The sequence below is a fragment of the Planococcus citri genome, chromosome 3 (assembly GCF_950023065.1).
Source record: "Planococcus citri chromosome 3, ihPlaCitr1.1, whole genome shotgun sequence".
Taxonomy (NCBI): domain Eukaryota; kingdom Metazoa; phylum Arthropoda; class Insecta; order Hemiptera; family Pseudococcidae; genus Planococcus; species Planococcus citri.
Genome location: NC_088679.1, coordinates 61632065 through 61650227, shown reverse-complemented (window position 1 = coordinate 61650227; position 18163 = coordinate 61632065). Strand labels below are relative to the sequence as shown.

Sequence of the window (18163 nt, the reverse complement as noted above, 5' to 3'; positions counted from 1 at the left end):
TTACCTTCTTCGGGGGGATTTTTAAAGCTTACCGAGTTCCATTTACTTATACTTTCACACACATAGAGCTGCTTTTATAGCCATCGAAATAAATATTTGTCCAACTAGGTTAATTCGAGCTGTCAAATTATCCTTTTAAAAGTGCACCGATGCTGTCTATTTCATCTCACATTTAAAATTAGGCGATACCTGAGCAAAAAAAGTTAGCTAAGTTGATCAATTTCTTACCAAACGTCATTCTTTATTAACGTGCTTTGAGTTTAACTCCGATCGATTGTTTGTTTAAATTTTTAATTAAAATTCCACACATTGAAAAGTGTTGGTAATTTATTAAAAATTTATCCGAGCTGGATGAGAGGAGCCAGAAAAAAAAAGTCGAATTAAAGAAGACGCCGAGCCGAGTAAATATAAAGTGACAGGTACAAGTTACAAGGTAAAAAATACGTAATTATCATTTTCAACGACTCGACATCGATCGAAGAGTAATTTGACGATATTTTTAAACTCGTGGAAAAAACTTTACGATGAAAGTTTTCTATTTTTTTTTTGTTTTTTCGTTCATTCTGATTAACGATAGTGAAAAAATAACTATCGCCATTTATTTTACAAACAATTGATGAAAACGTATTGTGCTGCGGTAATTAAGGTCTCGTTTTTTTTTTTTTTTTCAATGCTCGCGTTTACCTATATTTTATAGGAAGATTAATTATCGTGATCTTGTAACCTTGATTGGTTTTATTTTCGGCTCGGTAAATTAATTATATTTGATTTTTATCTAATTCCAACAATTTATACAGTTTTTTTTTTCTAGAAATGTTCTAAATTGAACTTCGGGCTTGTGGAGGTAAATTTATAATAGGTACCTATTTTCGAGGTTTTGTTCAAATACCTAATCTGAAAAAAAAAACTGCGTACCAAAGCATACCTCTGGTGTACAAAAATAGAAAAATCATTCTGTTTTAATTTTATCGTCGATTTTTTTTTCTAGTAAATATTATTTTGAAGTTATGAAAAAGCATAACTTGGCAATACTTTTAACGTCTCTAGATGCATAATGAATTCATTCGTATTCATTTATTTAAAACCTATATTATTTTGGTAAGGTTTATACTTATGTACATTTTTGTTATGAAAAATATCTTCGCGAGCATATATAACTTTGTACTATATACATAGTTTTTGTACCAAACTTGCAAGAATTATTTGTGTATTCGAGTCGCAAATTTACGGATATAAAGTTTACATTTAATGAAAATTTCGCCTTTGGTTATAAAAGCCTGCTTCATTAAGTTAACTTTCGTTTCCTCATCCGGCTTCATTTCACTTTTCACTTTTCCACTTGACGTATTCCCAGTACACCTATATGCGCGCCAGGCACCGTGTGTGGTTTAAAATAAACTAACGAAGTGAATTATCAAAATTAACGACACCTCGTGCTGATATTTTTTTGCACTCAGGAGATTCTGCAAAAGACGACGAGAAAGATGATGCGATAAAAATTACACAGTCGGTGTAAACGGGTTGGAAAATTTTATTCAAATAAGCTAAAACCAACGTTATGTATTGTTCTTTGCGTGGAGTTTTTTCACTCGATGTTTGTGTATTTTCATCTGCGAGTTGTTTTGGTGTTTGTGAATTAAAATCATAACTAGGTGGTCTGGTATATTCTATTTCAGTGCGGTGAGTGTAATTTTCTACCTGATTGTTGCTTGCAAATGCTTATCTGTGGTTACAAATTCGTTGTGAAATTTGGTTTATATGTAGAATGGTGCATATTTTTCTATATCTCTCGTGTGTGCTGAGCTCTTTTTCTAGTTCCTAAAATCAAAGCGAAAGTTCATTTTTCAATTTTTGGCAAATTTTTGAAAATTTGAAAAAAATACATTATTGTGATTACATACGTAGTGTTTGATTCCTCTAAAATGTGAACTTTGATTTTGAACGCATCAGAGGTTTGCTCCCTCAGATGGTGTAATATCTTCATCCGCACATAACTAAGCACATATCACCTTGGTAAAGTTTAATTGTAACTGCGATGTTGAACAAAGTTACCATCTTAGATCTATCACAATTCTCTATATGAGAGGCGTTTCGCGATATGGGCCCTTGTGGCGATTCGATGTTTTTTTTATTGGCGATTCTGACTTACTTTTTCACGAGAAATCAAATGGTGCAATCAGATTTCGCCTATCTCATCAACCTTCTCGTATTGAAAATTATTTGACCATGAATACTCAAAAACTCACATTTTTGGGCAATCAAAAACAAAGTTTTTGATTGATTTTTTTTATTTAAAAAAAAATGTCGATGGAAAAATTATTTTATTGTTGTTACCTATGTAAAATTTCATGACGAATCCGAATTTCTCAGTATTTTTTTGCGGGGTAGTCTGTAACATTGTGTAAATTTGGCTGTTCACCACAAGGTCCCTTTTCTAAATCACGGATATCAGGCGATGATGAACGAGTTTCGTCAAAATTTCCCATCCAACCTATGGGCAAGACAACACTGCACCCGAAAATTGAAAAAAAATCAAATAAATCAAAGCGATTTGATGTTTTCTTTCTCCTAAAAAATTTGAAATATCGCCACAAGGGACCTTATCGCAAAACCCCTCTCATATGCTACATATCCTATATTAATATAAAAAAAAACAATTTAAAAAAATGTTGAGGACGTCTTCACATCTACAACTGGTCTGATACAGCTGCATTGGCTTAATAAAGTGCAGCATACTCAGTGTTGGAATCGTCACTATCCTCTGCCACTGATAACGCGTTTATTGATGCAGTTGGCTCTGTGCTGGAACGTTTTGATTTGGCGTTTTTGGGTCAACTTTACCTGAGCTCAGGCAGCACTGCTGATAATGACCATTTTCGCCACAGCTTTGACATGTGTTTTGGGCAGCTGGGCATTTTACATCGAATTTGTGACATTTACACTTTACAGCCACAATGAATACAGTATTTTGAAGTGTCAATTATCATCATCGCATTGTTCTGTATGGAGGGGAGTACTTTGTGTAGAGTTGATGTTTCCATTTCAGCTGATGAGGTGATGATTGATGAGCGTTGTAGTTGAGCTGACTCAAGTAGATTGGCTGTTTTTACAACATCACTAAATGTAGCATGTTCATCTGGATGTTGGGCAAAAAATTTTTTGAGCATTGATGAGTTGTTTATGCCAACTAGAAATTGATCTCACAACCTTTCATCCAATGTCATTCTGAATTTACACGGCAGGCACCGCTTTTGAACATAGGTTTTCAACGAATTGAGAGATATTTTGCATATTTTTCTGGTGGGTTGACCGAATTTTACTTGCTCTGACAGATAGTTGTATGGTAGTACATAGTAAGAGTCAAGGAAGAGCACTATTTTGTCTTAAGTTGAATCTATCACTGGCGTTGGATCGAAATGATCACTTACCATGTGGTAATAGTCGAGACCAACACTTTTTAGTAATAAATTTTGCTTTGCATCAAGTTTGTCATCTAAGCCTTGCTAGTTGATTTCGAGCTCAAACCTTTGTTTGACTAGAAACGTAGTATAAAGCCAGCAAATGGTGTTTCTTCGAATGTTAGTGTCCTTGCCCATACGGAAAAAAACCATGGTTAACTATAAGGTAAAGTGGGGTAATTCCGATAGCAAGCCCTAGCTTTGTTGCATAACACATTTTGTCACAACTGATGAAGAAAGTAGGTAGTTTTAGTGCTGACCTATACCCATTAATGATCAGATGGTCCTTCTGCTCCGTTTTGTCAAGTCTGTGCAGTATTCAAAATCTGAATGCACAAAACCTTTGCCGAAAAAACAGTGCATTTTTGAAACTTGTTTTTATCGTTCAAAACTTGTTGAAGTGTCAGTACCTCTTTAGATTTTGCTTTTATAATTATTTTTTTGGTGCTAATGAATTGTTAAACATGTCGATGTCGATTGTCTTTCATGCTGGGGGTAATTCCGATAGCCCTAGCAAAATTGCCCTGTGATGTTTTTTTCTCTGTTTTGATGTAGTATTTTTTGGGGGGGGGGGTTCGAAATTATCAAAGAAAAACATCAAAAGGGTGCTTTTTTCTCTAGTTAGTCTAGTTTTCAAAAATTATGCCACAAAAATGCATATTTGTAAAAATTTTGTAATTTTTGTTCTAATGATTCAATTTACATGAAATAAAAACCTACGTATACAATAAATGGTATACCTATTTCAACATAACTGGCTCGGAATTACCCCAGGAGAATTACTTTCCTTAAAAAACTCGTTATCGGAATTACCCCAAAAATGGGATAATTCCAATAACTCGACCTTCCAAAATGTTTTTTCAATTACATGTATGAAGCATCCACACAAATCACTCTTCAATATAATCAATGTGTAGCTGAAAGACGTAGGAATAAAGTTGTTTCATAATTTTTGTAAATTTTGCCTCAAAATGTACAGTAAACCCAAAAAATGAGAAATTGCTAAAATTTTGAATTTTGTCATCGAAATTACCCCACCTTACCTTGGTCAACTATAGTTACTATAAACATTTTTGTAGTCAACTACATATAGTAAGTCATAGTCAACTATAGTAAGTCATAGTCAACTATAGTAAGTCATAGTCAACTATAGTAACTATGAAAATTTTCATGGTCCACTATAGTTACATACCATGACAAATTTGTGCCACAAATTGCGATAAAAGGGTCGAAAATGAACTAAACTCCTTTTTACTTTGATTATAAGTAGTTCATATATCTATTGAAAACCTTCTCAATCTTAAATTTCAGAGTATGTTATAATTGAATCGGTGAGAACAGAAAGGGGCTAAGTCCATTTTCGCACTTTTCAGGAATAACAAAAAACTGATTTATTTGAAAATGAAAAATTGCTGGTAAACATGCTCAAGGTCATTGAAAGAGGACCCCAAGACACAATTTTTAGCACTGCTTAGAAAAAAATATTCAGGTGCGCCGGTGCTGTTGCTGCCTAAACAAATGGGACTTAGACCCTTTCTGCACTCAATCGCCAAAATTTCCCTTGAAATTGCTCGGGCACGAATGGAGCTTGATTCTACATCTAAGTGCATCACTTAGACTGCTATCTCGTTTAAATTGACCAAAAACCCCTTGAGTTATAAGACTTTTTGCCGAAATTGTTAATTTTTTCGTCTTTTTTCAGTACAGAGATGAACTTGGCTTTCAAAAAATGGTCTTCTCAAAAATGTTAGTTATTTTTCAAGGAATTCAAAAAAATCATCAAAAAAGTCATAAATGCGGATCCGCCCCTTTTCTGCACCCAAATACCACTTTCCCGCCAGTTTTGCGGAAATCTGACATCACCGGTCGATCCGCCGTACTTTAAAACCCCTATATCCGTGAAAAAAAAATCCGAAAATGTGACTTGGTCCCTTTCTGTTCTCACTAATTTAATTATTTTTGCAAAAAAAATCATAGAAAATTGAAATTTTCAAAAATAATGGTTGATTGATTTGATTCAAAAACCTATCTCATCTACTTCGTATACCCACGAGTACGAAGTACGAAGCGCAGATACCCCTTTCGAGATCCAGTATAATTTCCTTCCATTCACAACTCTGTGTTGATTCTACTCCAGCCAACTTGGCTGAATACGAATATGTCATTATTTTCATGATCTAGGTCTTATAGTATAGGTATTTCCACTCGAAATGTATATCACAAACAGTGTTCTTTCTGAAATGACAACCCATTCAACTCTCAGGTTAAGCCACAGTTCATTTCGCAGCCGCGATAGAGAAGTTTCTCAAAACCAAACATCGCTTCCGTTTGAGCCACCATATTTCAGTTTTCTAAAAGCTATGTGTCCTTCCAAGTCGAACTGGAATGAACGTTTAATTTAAAACACCCAGACTTAACCCAGTTACCCACATTATGTATTCCAATAATACCTATAACTGTCATTGAATCTGCTGCACTACGACGACGATGAATAACGCAAACGAAACTAATTTCAACAACCGCTACTGTTCGCTGATCCAAAAGTTACCGATGAAATCCATATCGTGTGAGAGAAATTTAATTTCAAATGACACTCGCCCAGTTTACGAGGATAATTTCAACGTGTATACGGTTTTACAGGCATTTTGGATTAACGAGAAGCTAACTTTATTCTCGCTGAAGTCTGTTTTAAAATTATTACCAGGGTTGGTTGGAGATTGGAGATTTCTCCTGCATTTGGTCTTAAACTCAATTACCTAGCTTTCGTATTTAAAATGAACTAAACAAAGTGCTAATAAGTTCGAGGTAAAAATTATACGTATTTAATCTATTCACAATTCGCGAGTATTTTGGTGATAGGTATTGATAGGTAAATCTGATTAATTAAATACACTGTTACAACTCGAAACTGGAGATCGGAACTCGTCACTCGTCTCTTAATATTAAACATTTTTAGGGAGGAGGTCTTTAAATTCTGAATTTTTGAACGTTTTAATTTCTACTTTTTGGTCTTCCGATTTCAACCGAAATACTTTTTTATGAATGCTGAACTCGAGAGGCCACCATATCAAAATTTGTAGAAAATCTAGCATGTACATTTATATTTTCATTTTTTCACGTTACCTAGTGATCTGAATGTGTTTCATTTTGGGTTTTTGGTACCTTGAGCAATGAGAATATCCCCCTTGATTTTGATTAAATTCTAAAAAAAATAATGTGGCATATTGTTGGTTATGTTTTTGATTTAGTACCAAACAAGGAGAAATTGAAAGAGCACCTCAAAATAGATCACTAGAAAAAATTTCAAGGGTTGGAATTTATTTTAAGATTTGTGGAAAATTTTTGATAATTCAAATTTGACACATTTCTCATCTACAAGGGTATCTGATTGGTAGTGAAAGTAACAAAAGTACTGAAAAAGTAGTGAATTTAGTCAAACAAGTAGTGATAATTTTTTTGGGGGGGTTTTATAATTACAAGATTATTACACCCGAGAAGGGGCGGAGGTTAGATTTGGTTTGTGAGGTTGGTGTTTTTTATTAGGGTGGTGAATTTTTGTATTTCAGAGGGTTTGTTAGGGATAGGTGGGTTTTCATTTATCTGTAGTGAAAGTCTGTTTTGCTTTAGTTGAGGGCAGTTAAAAAGTATGTGTTTGGATGTGGGTTCGTTTCTGCAGAATTGGCATGGGGGTTTTGGTTCTTTAAAAAATTCATTAATGTGTTATAGTCGGAAACGGATAGATTACTTAAGGGCGAGAAGGAAATGTTTGATTTCGTACTCAGTGAGGTTTGGAATTATTCCTTACGTGGGGAATAATTACCTATTGCCAGCTAGCTCAGAAGGCTGTAACCTATCATTTCAACCATACACATTCAATGTTCATAGTCTTCAATAAAAACGCTGTTTTACTTAAACTATGTATTTACACTATTTACAAATCGTCATAAACATACATCGTGTGCAATTATGTTTTCACATAGCATTTGACTGAATGATATTTGGAGACGTAAATAACTTAACTCTACCTATAGTGAGAAAGTCTGCTAAGAGATATCTAATTTTTAAGAGAATTATAACTTCGCCCATGCCACTCGCAGGTGGAATAGTGCGTGAAAAACATATCGATGGTCCGACGCCATTTAGCGTTAACTCCAATTCCCAAAATTTTACAGGAGAGCTTGTTGAAGTTTTCAAATCGAGATATTTTCTACAAATATGTATTAATTGCCCCCGTGTAGGGACGGGTCAAGAATATCCTTATGGTACCCTCTGCCTGTCGTAAAAGGCGACTAAAAGAGGACCAGGCAAGCGCGGAGGCCTAGATAGCAGCCCTATCACCGTGATATATCTGGCATGGCTGGTAACCAAGTCAGACGAAAATCAACCTCACTCAAAACTCGCAAACAACAGGAAACGGATGGAACTATGGGATCCCAGGCGGAGGTGAACCCCTGGTTAAAATAAAAACGCACGATAACGAAAGGAAATACAAATTCGGAAACTGGAATGTAAGAGGATATGCAGCCAAGGAAGCAGAAATAAACGGAATTCTAAGCAGCAGAAATATAGACTTTGCCGTGATGTCTGAAACAAAGAAGAAAGGAAGTGGAACAATCGAATCTGGAAATTACATCGTTATCTACAGTGGAGTCGACAAGAAAGCCAGAGCTGCAGGCGGAGTGATGTTACACATACATAATAAACACCGCGAAAACATCGACTCATACAACATATGGCATGAAAGAATTGTATCAGCAAGGATGAGATTGAAAAAAGACTTTCTTACAATAATCGGAGTATATGCACCAGAAGAGGGAAGAGAGGAACAAAGCGAAGAGTTCTACGAGCAACTACAGAAGGCAGTACAAGCAGTAAATCCAGAAGATAAATTGGTAATAGCAGGAGACTTGAATGCTCAGGTAGGAGATAAGCGTGTAAAGACAGTAACTGGTATGTATGGAACAGAAGGAATGAATACAAATGGGAAAAGACTGATAGATTTTTGCACTTTCAACGGATTAAGAATCATGAACACATTCTACCAACACAAGAAAGATCACAAGATGACATGGAGCAATACAAGAGGACAAAGCTCAATGATCGACCATTTCATAGCCAATGAAAATGCCGCAAAGAAATTCTTGGATGTAAGAACATACAGAGGCCTAGAAATAGGCACTGACCATCATTTTGTTCAAGGAGTAATGAGAATGGAAACAACAAGAATACCAGCAAGGAAAAATGAAAAGAAGATCAACACAAGAGCCCTGGATGACCCAACCAACCAATGGCTGTACCAAAGATGGATGAACATCATTAGTCAAGAGATACCAGCAAGCCAGGACATAGAAGAAGAATGGAAAAATATCAAATCCATTGTGACAAAAGCGGCAAAAGAAAGCTTAGGAATGGTTCCTTGCAGAATTGGGGCAAAGCGAATAAAGAATTGGGACAACGAAATCCAAGAACTCATACAAAAGAAAAGACAGGCATTCAGAAAATTCATGAGCACAAAAAGCGAGGTTGATGGTGAAGAATATCGAAAACAGTCGGCAAAAGTCAAGAGAAAGTCCAGGAAATTACAGAGAGAGAGCTGGGAAAATTTCATCACATTCCTGGAGCATGACACATACAAGTTACGGCCAAAGGTGTACAAGATCATAAGAAGAATTGACACAAATTTTAACGAAAGAGTGGGTTTGCCAAAGATTAAAATCAATGATGCAAAGGAATATTTTGAAGAACTCTGGAGTGATGAAAATGCACAAGATACAAAGATAGAAGATGAAATTGGAGAAATAGAAGACAGAATTTCAATTAAAGAGCTTCAAGAAGCTTTGAGAACAGCAAAAAATGCAAAAGCTCCAGGAGAAGATGGCATACCAACAGAATTGTACAAATATGCAAGTGGCGAATTTAAAAGAAGACTTCTGGAATTCCTGAATAGGATGTACCAAGAAGAAAAAGTACCTGAAGATTTCAAAACAGCAATTGTAATACCACTGTTCAAGAAAGGCGATATGTCAAACCTGAAAAACTACCGAGGAATAAGTCTACTCAACACCTGCTACAAGATATATGCAAAAATACTGGCAAAACGACTGGCAGAGCATGCAGAAGAAAAGCTGTCAGAAAGTCAAAACGGATTTAGAAAAGGAAGATCATGCACTGATGCAAGTTATACAGTAAAACTACTGATGGAAAAACGGATCGAATACAACCTAGAAACACACATGTGCTTTATAGACCTGGAAAAAGCATATGATAGGGTTAATAGAAAAAAACTGTTTGAAGTCCTAAAAGATGAAGAGATAACATATAAAATGCGAAAAGTGATAAACAGCATATATAAGAACACTAGAATAAGAGTACGAATTGGAAATAAACTCTCAGAACAAGCAGAAATAAACAGAGGAGTTCGCCAGGGATGCCCACTGTCTTGTGTTTTATTCAACATGTACATGGATCACATGGTAAAAGAATGGCAGAAAATGAAGCCAAAAGGAATCAAGACAGACAGAAGACAAGAAATATCAAAAGTATTATTCGCAGATGATCAAGCAGTACTAGCCGAAACAGAAGATGACCTACAGAGATCAATGTATAACTTAACAAAGACATCAGAAAAGTATGATATGAGAATATCTTCAGAGAAAACAAAAACAATGGCCTTCAAAGGAAAGGAGCCAGTAAGAAGCAAGATTGTAATAAATGGAAAAATCATTGAACAGGTCAACAATTTCAAATACCTGGGAAACACGATATCATACCAGGGAGAAGTAGATGTTGGTGAAAAGATTGCAAAGTTCCTGAGAGTCACAGGACTGATAAATAGGACCCTGAGAAGCAGTAAGGTGCGAAAAGAAACAAGATTGAAGGTGTACAATACCCTAGCAATACCAATGATGACGTATGGAAGCGAGGTATGGGCACTGAAGAAATCTGATAAAAGAAGAATAACGGCAGCAGAGATGAAGTTCATGAGGAGAACAGCAGGGGTGACTCTCAGAGACAGAGTCCCATCCGAGAAAATAACAGCAGATCTCGGAGTGAAGCCAGTCATGAAGAAGATAAAACAGTATAGGAAAGATTGGAGAAATCATGTCAAAAGGATGGAGGAAACAAGATCACCAAAACAGGTCCTCCAATATACACCAACGGGGAAGAGAAGCAGAGGGAGACCAAGGAGGAAACTCACGGATACCTCAGGCTCATCCTCAACAGGTTCCACACCGCAGCAGACAGGCCAATAGGCCTACCGCTTATAAGGAAACGACGACGATGTATTAATTGAAAAACTGAAAATCCCGTTTCTAGTTTGAAGTGTTGGGAAGGGAATTCTAATGCTACCAACACTGTTAAGGCATTTTTCAGGGAAATAAGAGCGAAAAACAATGAAGGTGTTGTCATGATTCCAAAATAATGAGCTGTGATTGGTTGAAATGAAATCATTTAACGTTAACTCCAGAAGTTGAGAATCATTTGACGTTAACTCCACGAATTGGTGGATTATGGTTGGACAGTTCTTCATTTTAAGGGGATTTGATGTCAGAATTTCTAAAAACCAGTGGTACCACTGGATCGGGCGTGAAATTTCCCTTAAGAATTGACCAAAAAGTGATTTTTGAAAAAAATTGGATTTAACGCTAAATGGCGTCGGACCATCGATATACCTATAAGACACCTGATTACATTACGAGGTATTCATCTAATTAAGGTCGTTGCACTAGACATTTTAGTCAGACGTACAATGACACAAAAACTTATTAATAAATAGTATACACATATTACTACTTACAGAACACTATACGCTTTTTCCATCTCTATCTGTGGCCTTACCAATAATAAAGGCATCGATGGAAATTAACTAAACGAGACTGCACGTAGCACTTTGCATAATCCGAATATGCCGCGGAACATAACGAACTACCAAAATAGGCACTATTTCCGATCATGACGAGATCGATTAAATATATTAAAACGAATTAGATTACCTCGCTAGAAGAGGGTACAAACAACCATAGCTCGACCGATAGCCTCCCTTTTTGGGGAGGCATTTACACGATCAATTATATTAACAGGCGACTAGGAACCAACAAGCGCGCATTTGCCGAAACCAAGTATGATAATTAATAAACTATCGAAACGATGCAATTAATTCATTGCTGCGAAAAAGATACTACTTTAGAGATGCACGCGAAAAGCATGACGTTGCATTATGCCTAAAGAAAATATAAACTGAGGATTTCTCTGAAGAAATCGTTAATATAGAGAGTACATGGCAGCGAGATCCATCCCCTAAAGAGTGGTGGTATATGCGTAATTTTGTGAAAATTGCTATGTACAAGTACAAAGCTCATAAATAATTATCTTAAACCCTATCTACGATCATAAATGTCATCACGACGCGAGCCGCGAGATCATTGATTAATTGACCTGTCACAGGGGGTGGAATGCCGCCACATACGTTGCTAACTAAAAGACACCATAAATCTGTCATTCTATCGTCCTTGTCGCGAACTCCTTAATATAGGGGGTTCGGACAACGACCTGACGTCATGTACGTAAAGTACAGAAGAATGCAAGATTTCTATTTTTCTAAATAATTTACACACGTTCCCAATATTTTCAATATAAGGGGTCAGTAAAATATGCACTACCTTCGGCAGTGGGGCCAATCTGCCCTATGTCAAATGTATTCATTTGTATTGTTTTTTCTTCATAATTTTGATTGAAAATGAAAAATACTTTGCATACAATTTTTTTCTCAATTTCAATTTTTTTGAAAATTTTTCTGTGAAAAATTGGACTTTGTTAATCAGGGTGTCCATTCTCCTGGAAAGCCTGGGAAAATCAGGGAAAAGTCTAGGGATTTCGTAATTTTTACACAAAATCCCTGAAATTTTGAAAAACGTTATTTTTTACTTCTCAATGCACAAATTTTTGAAGACTTTTGCCCTCGCTTCGCTCGAGCTTGTTTTCTTTTCTTTTGCGAAATCAAGATGGAAATTTATTTTTAAAAATCAAGTTTTAAAGTCAAAAAATAATCTTTTCTAAAAAAAAACAACATTTTTATGTCTCTCGAAGTACAAATTTTCAAGAGCTTTCAAAATCAACTTCCTTCAAAAAAACATCATTCAGATTCTAAAATTGTAAAAACCAAAAAACCAAAAAAATAAACTCTTCGTCTTCACTATAAAAAAACATCGTTTTTACGCATCTCGAAAAACAAATTTTTCTTGAAATGAATATTTCCAAAAGCTCTCAACTCAATTTGAAGAAAAACTTATGAAAAAAATTATCCCACCCCCCCCCTCCCCGACAACTTCACTTAATTAAAGTAAAAAAATGATCTGGGAAACCTGAAGAAGTCTAGCGCAGTCAATATGCAATTTGACCCAAACATAATTACAAACAAAGGTTTTTTTGGTGAATATTGTCTAGGGTGGTGTGCTGAACAACATACTAAAAGTCCCCGCCCCTACCCCATGAGCTAACCCCCCCCCACAGTGGATCAAAGCCCCCCAAAATCAGTTTTTCATCAAGAACTCCTGAAATATTGAATTTTGAGTAAAATGAGCCCAGTGATCATTTCATCTCCTCCCCAATACCTATCAAATGAGCTATCGAGCAACTCCCTAGCCTCAAGGGGGTGGCGCTACGACCCCTCAAAGTGATCTGATTTCAATAATTTTACATATTATGATTTGGGACTTGTAACCTGTTCTAATTGATAAAATGAAGTTAAACTGGGGGAATGGGATTCTATTGAGAGCTAGAGTTGACCTCTAGAGTGGGGAGGGTCAAAGTTGAAAATTACAGAAAGGTCATTTTTTTGGAGGAGCATAACATGACCCCAAATGGATGAAAAGGGTCCAAAATCATACCATCGGACAGTACCCTATCTGTGATCAACATATCCAAATTTTAGCTTCCTAGGTTATCCCCACTCCTTTTAAGATGGAAAAACCCGAAAATAGGGGCAAAATAAGGGGATTTTTAGCTTAATTCCGCTTTAAATGGGGTGGGTATGACCTAGGAAGCTGACATTTGGATATGTTGATCACAGATAGGATACTGTCCGTTGGTATGATTTTGGACCCTTTTCATCCATTTGGGGTCATGTTATGCCCCTCCAAAAAAATGACCTTTCTGTAATTTTCAACTTTGACCCTCCCCACTCCAGAGGTCAACTCTAGCTCTCAAAAAAATCAGATTCCCCAAGTTTGACTTCATTTTATCAATTAGAACAGGTTACAAGTCCCAAATCATAAAATGTAAAATTATTGAAATCAGATCACTTTGAGGGGTCGTAGCGTCACCCCCTTGAGGCTAGAGAGTTGGTCGATAGCTCATTTGATAGGTATTGGGGAGGATATGAAATTATCACTGGGCTCATTTTACTCAAAATTCAATATTTCAGGAGTTCTTGATGAAAAACTGATTTTGGGGGACTTTGATCCACTGTGTGGGGGGGTTATCTCGTGGGGTAGGGGCGGGGACTTTTAGTATGTTGTTCAGCACACCACCCTAGACAATATTCAGCAAAAAAACCTTTGTTTGCAATTATTTTTGGGTTCGCCCATTTTTTTCTGCAATTTTCCTGGGCTATCAGGGAAAATGACTAGCCAAAAATAATGGACCCTCTGTTGATTTTTTTGTATGTGTGAAGGGGAGGGAGGTCGAGTGGAGAGCTTTCTGAAAATTTGGTTGAAAAAAGGTACTTAGTGAAAAAGGAGTGATTTTTTCAAAAAAATTCCATTAGATACCATGTCTAAAGAAAAACCAAAATTCAATCAAATTAACATAAAAAGCTGAAATTTCGTTTGCTTGCTTCGAATTTTTGAGTTTTTCCCCTCCAAAAATAAACTTTTACTCTACTCCCAGTGTTTTTTGAAAACTAAATGGTTTGGAAAATCCGCCACAGGCTTCAAAACGGTTCAAAACCCTCACTAATCGACTCAGGAGATCAAAAATAGGATACAAACCAAATTTCAGCCTTTTTTGTTATGGTTGATCAAATTTTGATTTTTTTCATGAGAAAGAAACCAAATTGGAGTTTTTAAAAAATCCTAAAAAATCGAAAAATGAATTTCAGAATTTGAAATTTTTGCTCTTGGTGTATTTTGAGCCTTTGAGGTCCTATTTCGATTCCTTTCTGTCTGGTTTAGAAATTTTGTTCCAGTTGGGATACTTCCTTTATCAGAAGGTCCACAGCAATAAGACATAAAATTACAGAAAATATGAGAATTTCAGGTTTTTCAGAGATGCTGATTTCGAATTTTCTCTCTTTTTTTCATTTCAGGATGTCATGTCCTCGCGAAAAGTCTTCCTATTTCACAAAGTTGAAAACTTTGCGTCCTGTTCTCAGCTGACCAAATTCTTTTTCGTAAATTCGAAAAGCCATTTTGAAATTTTTTCTCAGAATTACAGCCTGATGTTTTAATTTTCCTTCTTTCGTATTTATTTTCGAATTTTAATCCTATGACCAATTGACCAAGCTGGCAAGTTGGAGTGTTAGTAAAAAATCCAAGTACACATGTTCAAGATTGATTCGAAACAATTTATTTGTCGCCTTGTTTTTAAATTCTTACGCCCATTTCCTGGCTATATCTTTGCGCCTTATCAAATAAAATGAATTCGCCTACTTTGCATTCTGTTTTTACGTTTTCTTATATTTTTTTTATCTCGACAGGATTAATGTTACCGTAGACAAAGCGCAGATTTTTTCCTCGAAATGCAAAAAAACCTAGAGAAAAACTCATTTGAAATAAAAACTTTTGAAAAACTTCGAACGGTTGGAACGAAATTTGTATCAACTATCAAAAGCTGTCTAGGCTCTAAAAAAAAATAGTATAAAGACATCTTGTAATGTCGCGTGTTCATGTATAAATGTAAACTTACAATGAACAAGAACCAAGTGAAAGATAGAAAAAGACAACGATCGTTTTGCATTTATCAAAACATCGTGAAAAGCGAGCGAAAAAAAAATGAACTTGAAACAAAATACAAAATACCATACAGAAAACTTATTCCTAGTGAATTTTTTCCAAACAACCGTAAACTCGTGAAACTTATCGAAAATGATTTTAATGCATTATTTTAAAGAAATATTGTAATACCACGACAACCGAATAGATGACGGTTTACGTAAAACGCAACTAGAGGCGAAAAAAACATCTCAGACCTTGAAAGTGCGTTTTTCCCTTTGCCACAAATTCGCCATAAAAATAGCTTCTCTTATAGGCTGATTTACATTTAGGCTAGAAAAAGTTTCGGTTTTCGTTTTATATACGTACGAGTACATTGGGAACTCGTCGATGACAAAATAAGAGTTGCTTCGAACTGATTGCTTTTATTGGAGCGTACCAGATTTATCTTCGTAAAACCAGGAAGGGTGGAAAAGTTTTTGTCACTGAATCTGCTTGTTATCGTGTCGCTCTCGTACAGGGCTTTGTTCTTAATTACTAATCTGCAGGCTAAATGAGCCTATATTTAGCGTTCAAAGAGAACGTATCGAATCACATAGATATCGAAATGAAAAACCCTTCTATGCTGCATGTTACTTTTATAAATTTCACATTTGCTTTGTTATTGAAATTCGTTCGTCAATGTTCGTCGAACAAGAAATTGATAATAAATTTACACGTAGGTACCTACTCGTAGACCTATCTTCGTGTACGTTTTGTACATGATATAAAAGCGAATCTACCTGTATGTGATGATCTTGGGGTTCGAGAACGACGATGAAAAAAAAAGTAAAAATAATTAAATTAACGAAACGTGTACACTATGCAAAGGTTCAAACGTATAAATGTCATTTATTTCATCTCTCGCGTTTAACACACCCTTACCCTAGAAGAAAATTGCTAATAGTTGTGAAAAATTTTCGTTTTATTTTTCACTATAACGAACCCCTTTCGCATTCGCGATATTAATTTGCCGCCATTTGTTTCTCGAATCCATTTGCGAGTGTACTATTTTTACGTTTAAAAGGTCGACGCGATTATTAAACAGGCGTTTTTAAAATTTACAAGCGTGAAATGTTGTTAAAATGCGGGCCAACCGCGGATTAATTTTTGCAAAGGTCAGATTTTCGTCCCGAGTTGAATATAGATTAAACTATCGTATTAGTATTATACTTTGCCAGCCGATGGATATAATCGAGGATTATAATTTTAGTAATTTGCAAATTATATATTCCCTCTGAATGCGATACGAACATCGAATCCGGCATACTGTTTAATGATTTAAAGATGATTCGTCGTCGTCGCAGCACTCTCGGAACGTGTTCGCTAAAAACACCACATAGTTAATTTTTACTCCTCGACATATTCGCGGCTGCTCGACTCAACTTTTCGTAGGATTCGCGACTCGAATTAATCCCCGAGCTTTTGTTTCCATTTATGATATGCAGACGTATATTGTACGAATGTTTGGCGGCGTAATCGTGTTTTTAGATGTTAACATATTGATTAGGTGCATCTTACGTAACTGCGTAGATATACGTAAGATTCGCGAACGAAAAGACCACGTGAAGATAATTTTATATTTACGTTTCGAAAATGAAAATATCTAAAATAGAACCGTTCTTTGTTGTCAGTTTCGTTTAAAACATAATAAAATCATTTTCCAGTTTACTTTAACCGAAGATATAACCCTTTTGACGTCGGAGTAGATACTCGAAAAAGTTATAATTGAAAAAAGAATTTTATAGAAATTCGTGAAAGTTTTTTTCTTCTTATTCTTTTTCTATGCATGGTGGAAAAAAAATTTGACTTTACTTTTGAACTTGAGCTGCAAAATCTACAACATGGTAAGGTTTCTTCGTAGGTAAATAGGTAGGTATTCTGTGGCTTAGATACCTACCTATGCTTGTATGTAGATATGACTTTAGAAATTTTTCAGACAAACGTATCCAATTTTACACTCCTTATTCAGTTTTAAAAGACTTTAGGCGTTATTTTCTGATTGTATAATCTACGATATAAAATACTTCGAAACTTTTTTGTTCCAAATGAAAAATCATCCTCACTCATTAGATTAGATTTACATTTTGAATTTTTTGTGTTTTTTCAGCAATCGTCGAAGTTTTCTCTAATTGTAACGATGGTCGTTTGTTTGTTTTACAGAATTCGCGTATTCAAAGGACATTTCCATTCTATGGCTCAAATTATCGAATTGTTTCTCGAAATGGGAATAGTGCTCGCCCTGAGTTTCGTAGTTTCTCATCAAAGAAGTGCGCCGACTAATCTGCGACGTCAAAAAATCGTCGTCTTATTACAAGAAATATGTTTCTTACCGGTTTACGTGAATGCAGAAGATTTCGAGGAAAAATTTGCCAACGAGTTTTCTTCAGATTTTGAGATCGTGTTTCTCAATAAGCCAGGTAAGCGAATTACAATTTAAATAATTATGGTGGGGGTATTTCATCGTTCTGTTGGAGCGTTTTATGTTTTGATTAGGTGCTTATAGTATTGGAAAGGGGATTGATTCAAATCGATGTATAAATAGAACAAATTGGAATAATTCTTACCAGGAACACATTTTTAGACTAATTTAATGGTTCATATCACTTACGATAATGATAAAGAAGTTCCACACGAAAGTAGTATCGATTTATCAAAGTAATAAAAAATATCAATGCCATATTTACGGCAAACCAGTTATGCAAATCTATTAACATCAAACATTACAATTGTTCT

The 18163-nt window shown here is 35.5% G+C and overlaps 1 protein-coding gene across 2 annotated transcripts in view; it reads left to right on the top strand.

The window, feature by feature from the left end:
* LOC135841751 (uncharacterized) overlaps positions 1-18163 on the top strand; it is a 210960-nt gene that overhangs the window by 21926 nt on the left and 170871 nt on the right. For both annotated transcript variants that reach the window (XM_065358897.1, XM_065358896.1), the window contains exon 2: positions 17591-17847. In XM_065358897.1, the coding sequence (XP_065214969.1) occupies positions 17622-17847 (226 nt within the window). In that variant the 5' untranslated portion in view covers positions 17591-17621. The remainder of the gene's footprint in view (positions 1-17590; positions 17848-18163) is intronic.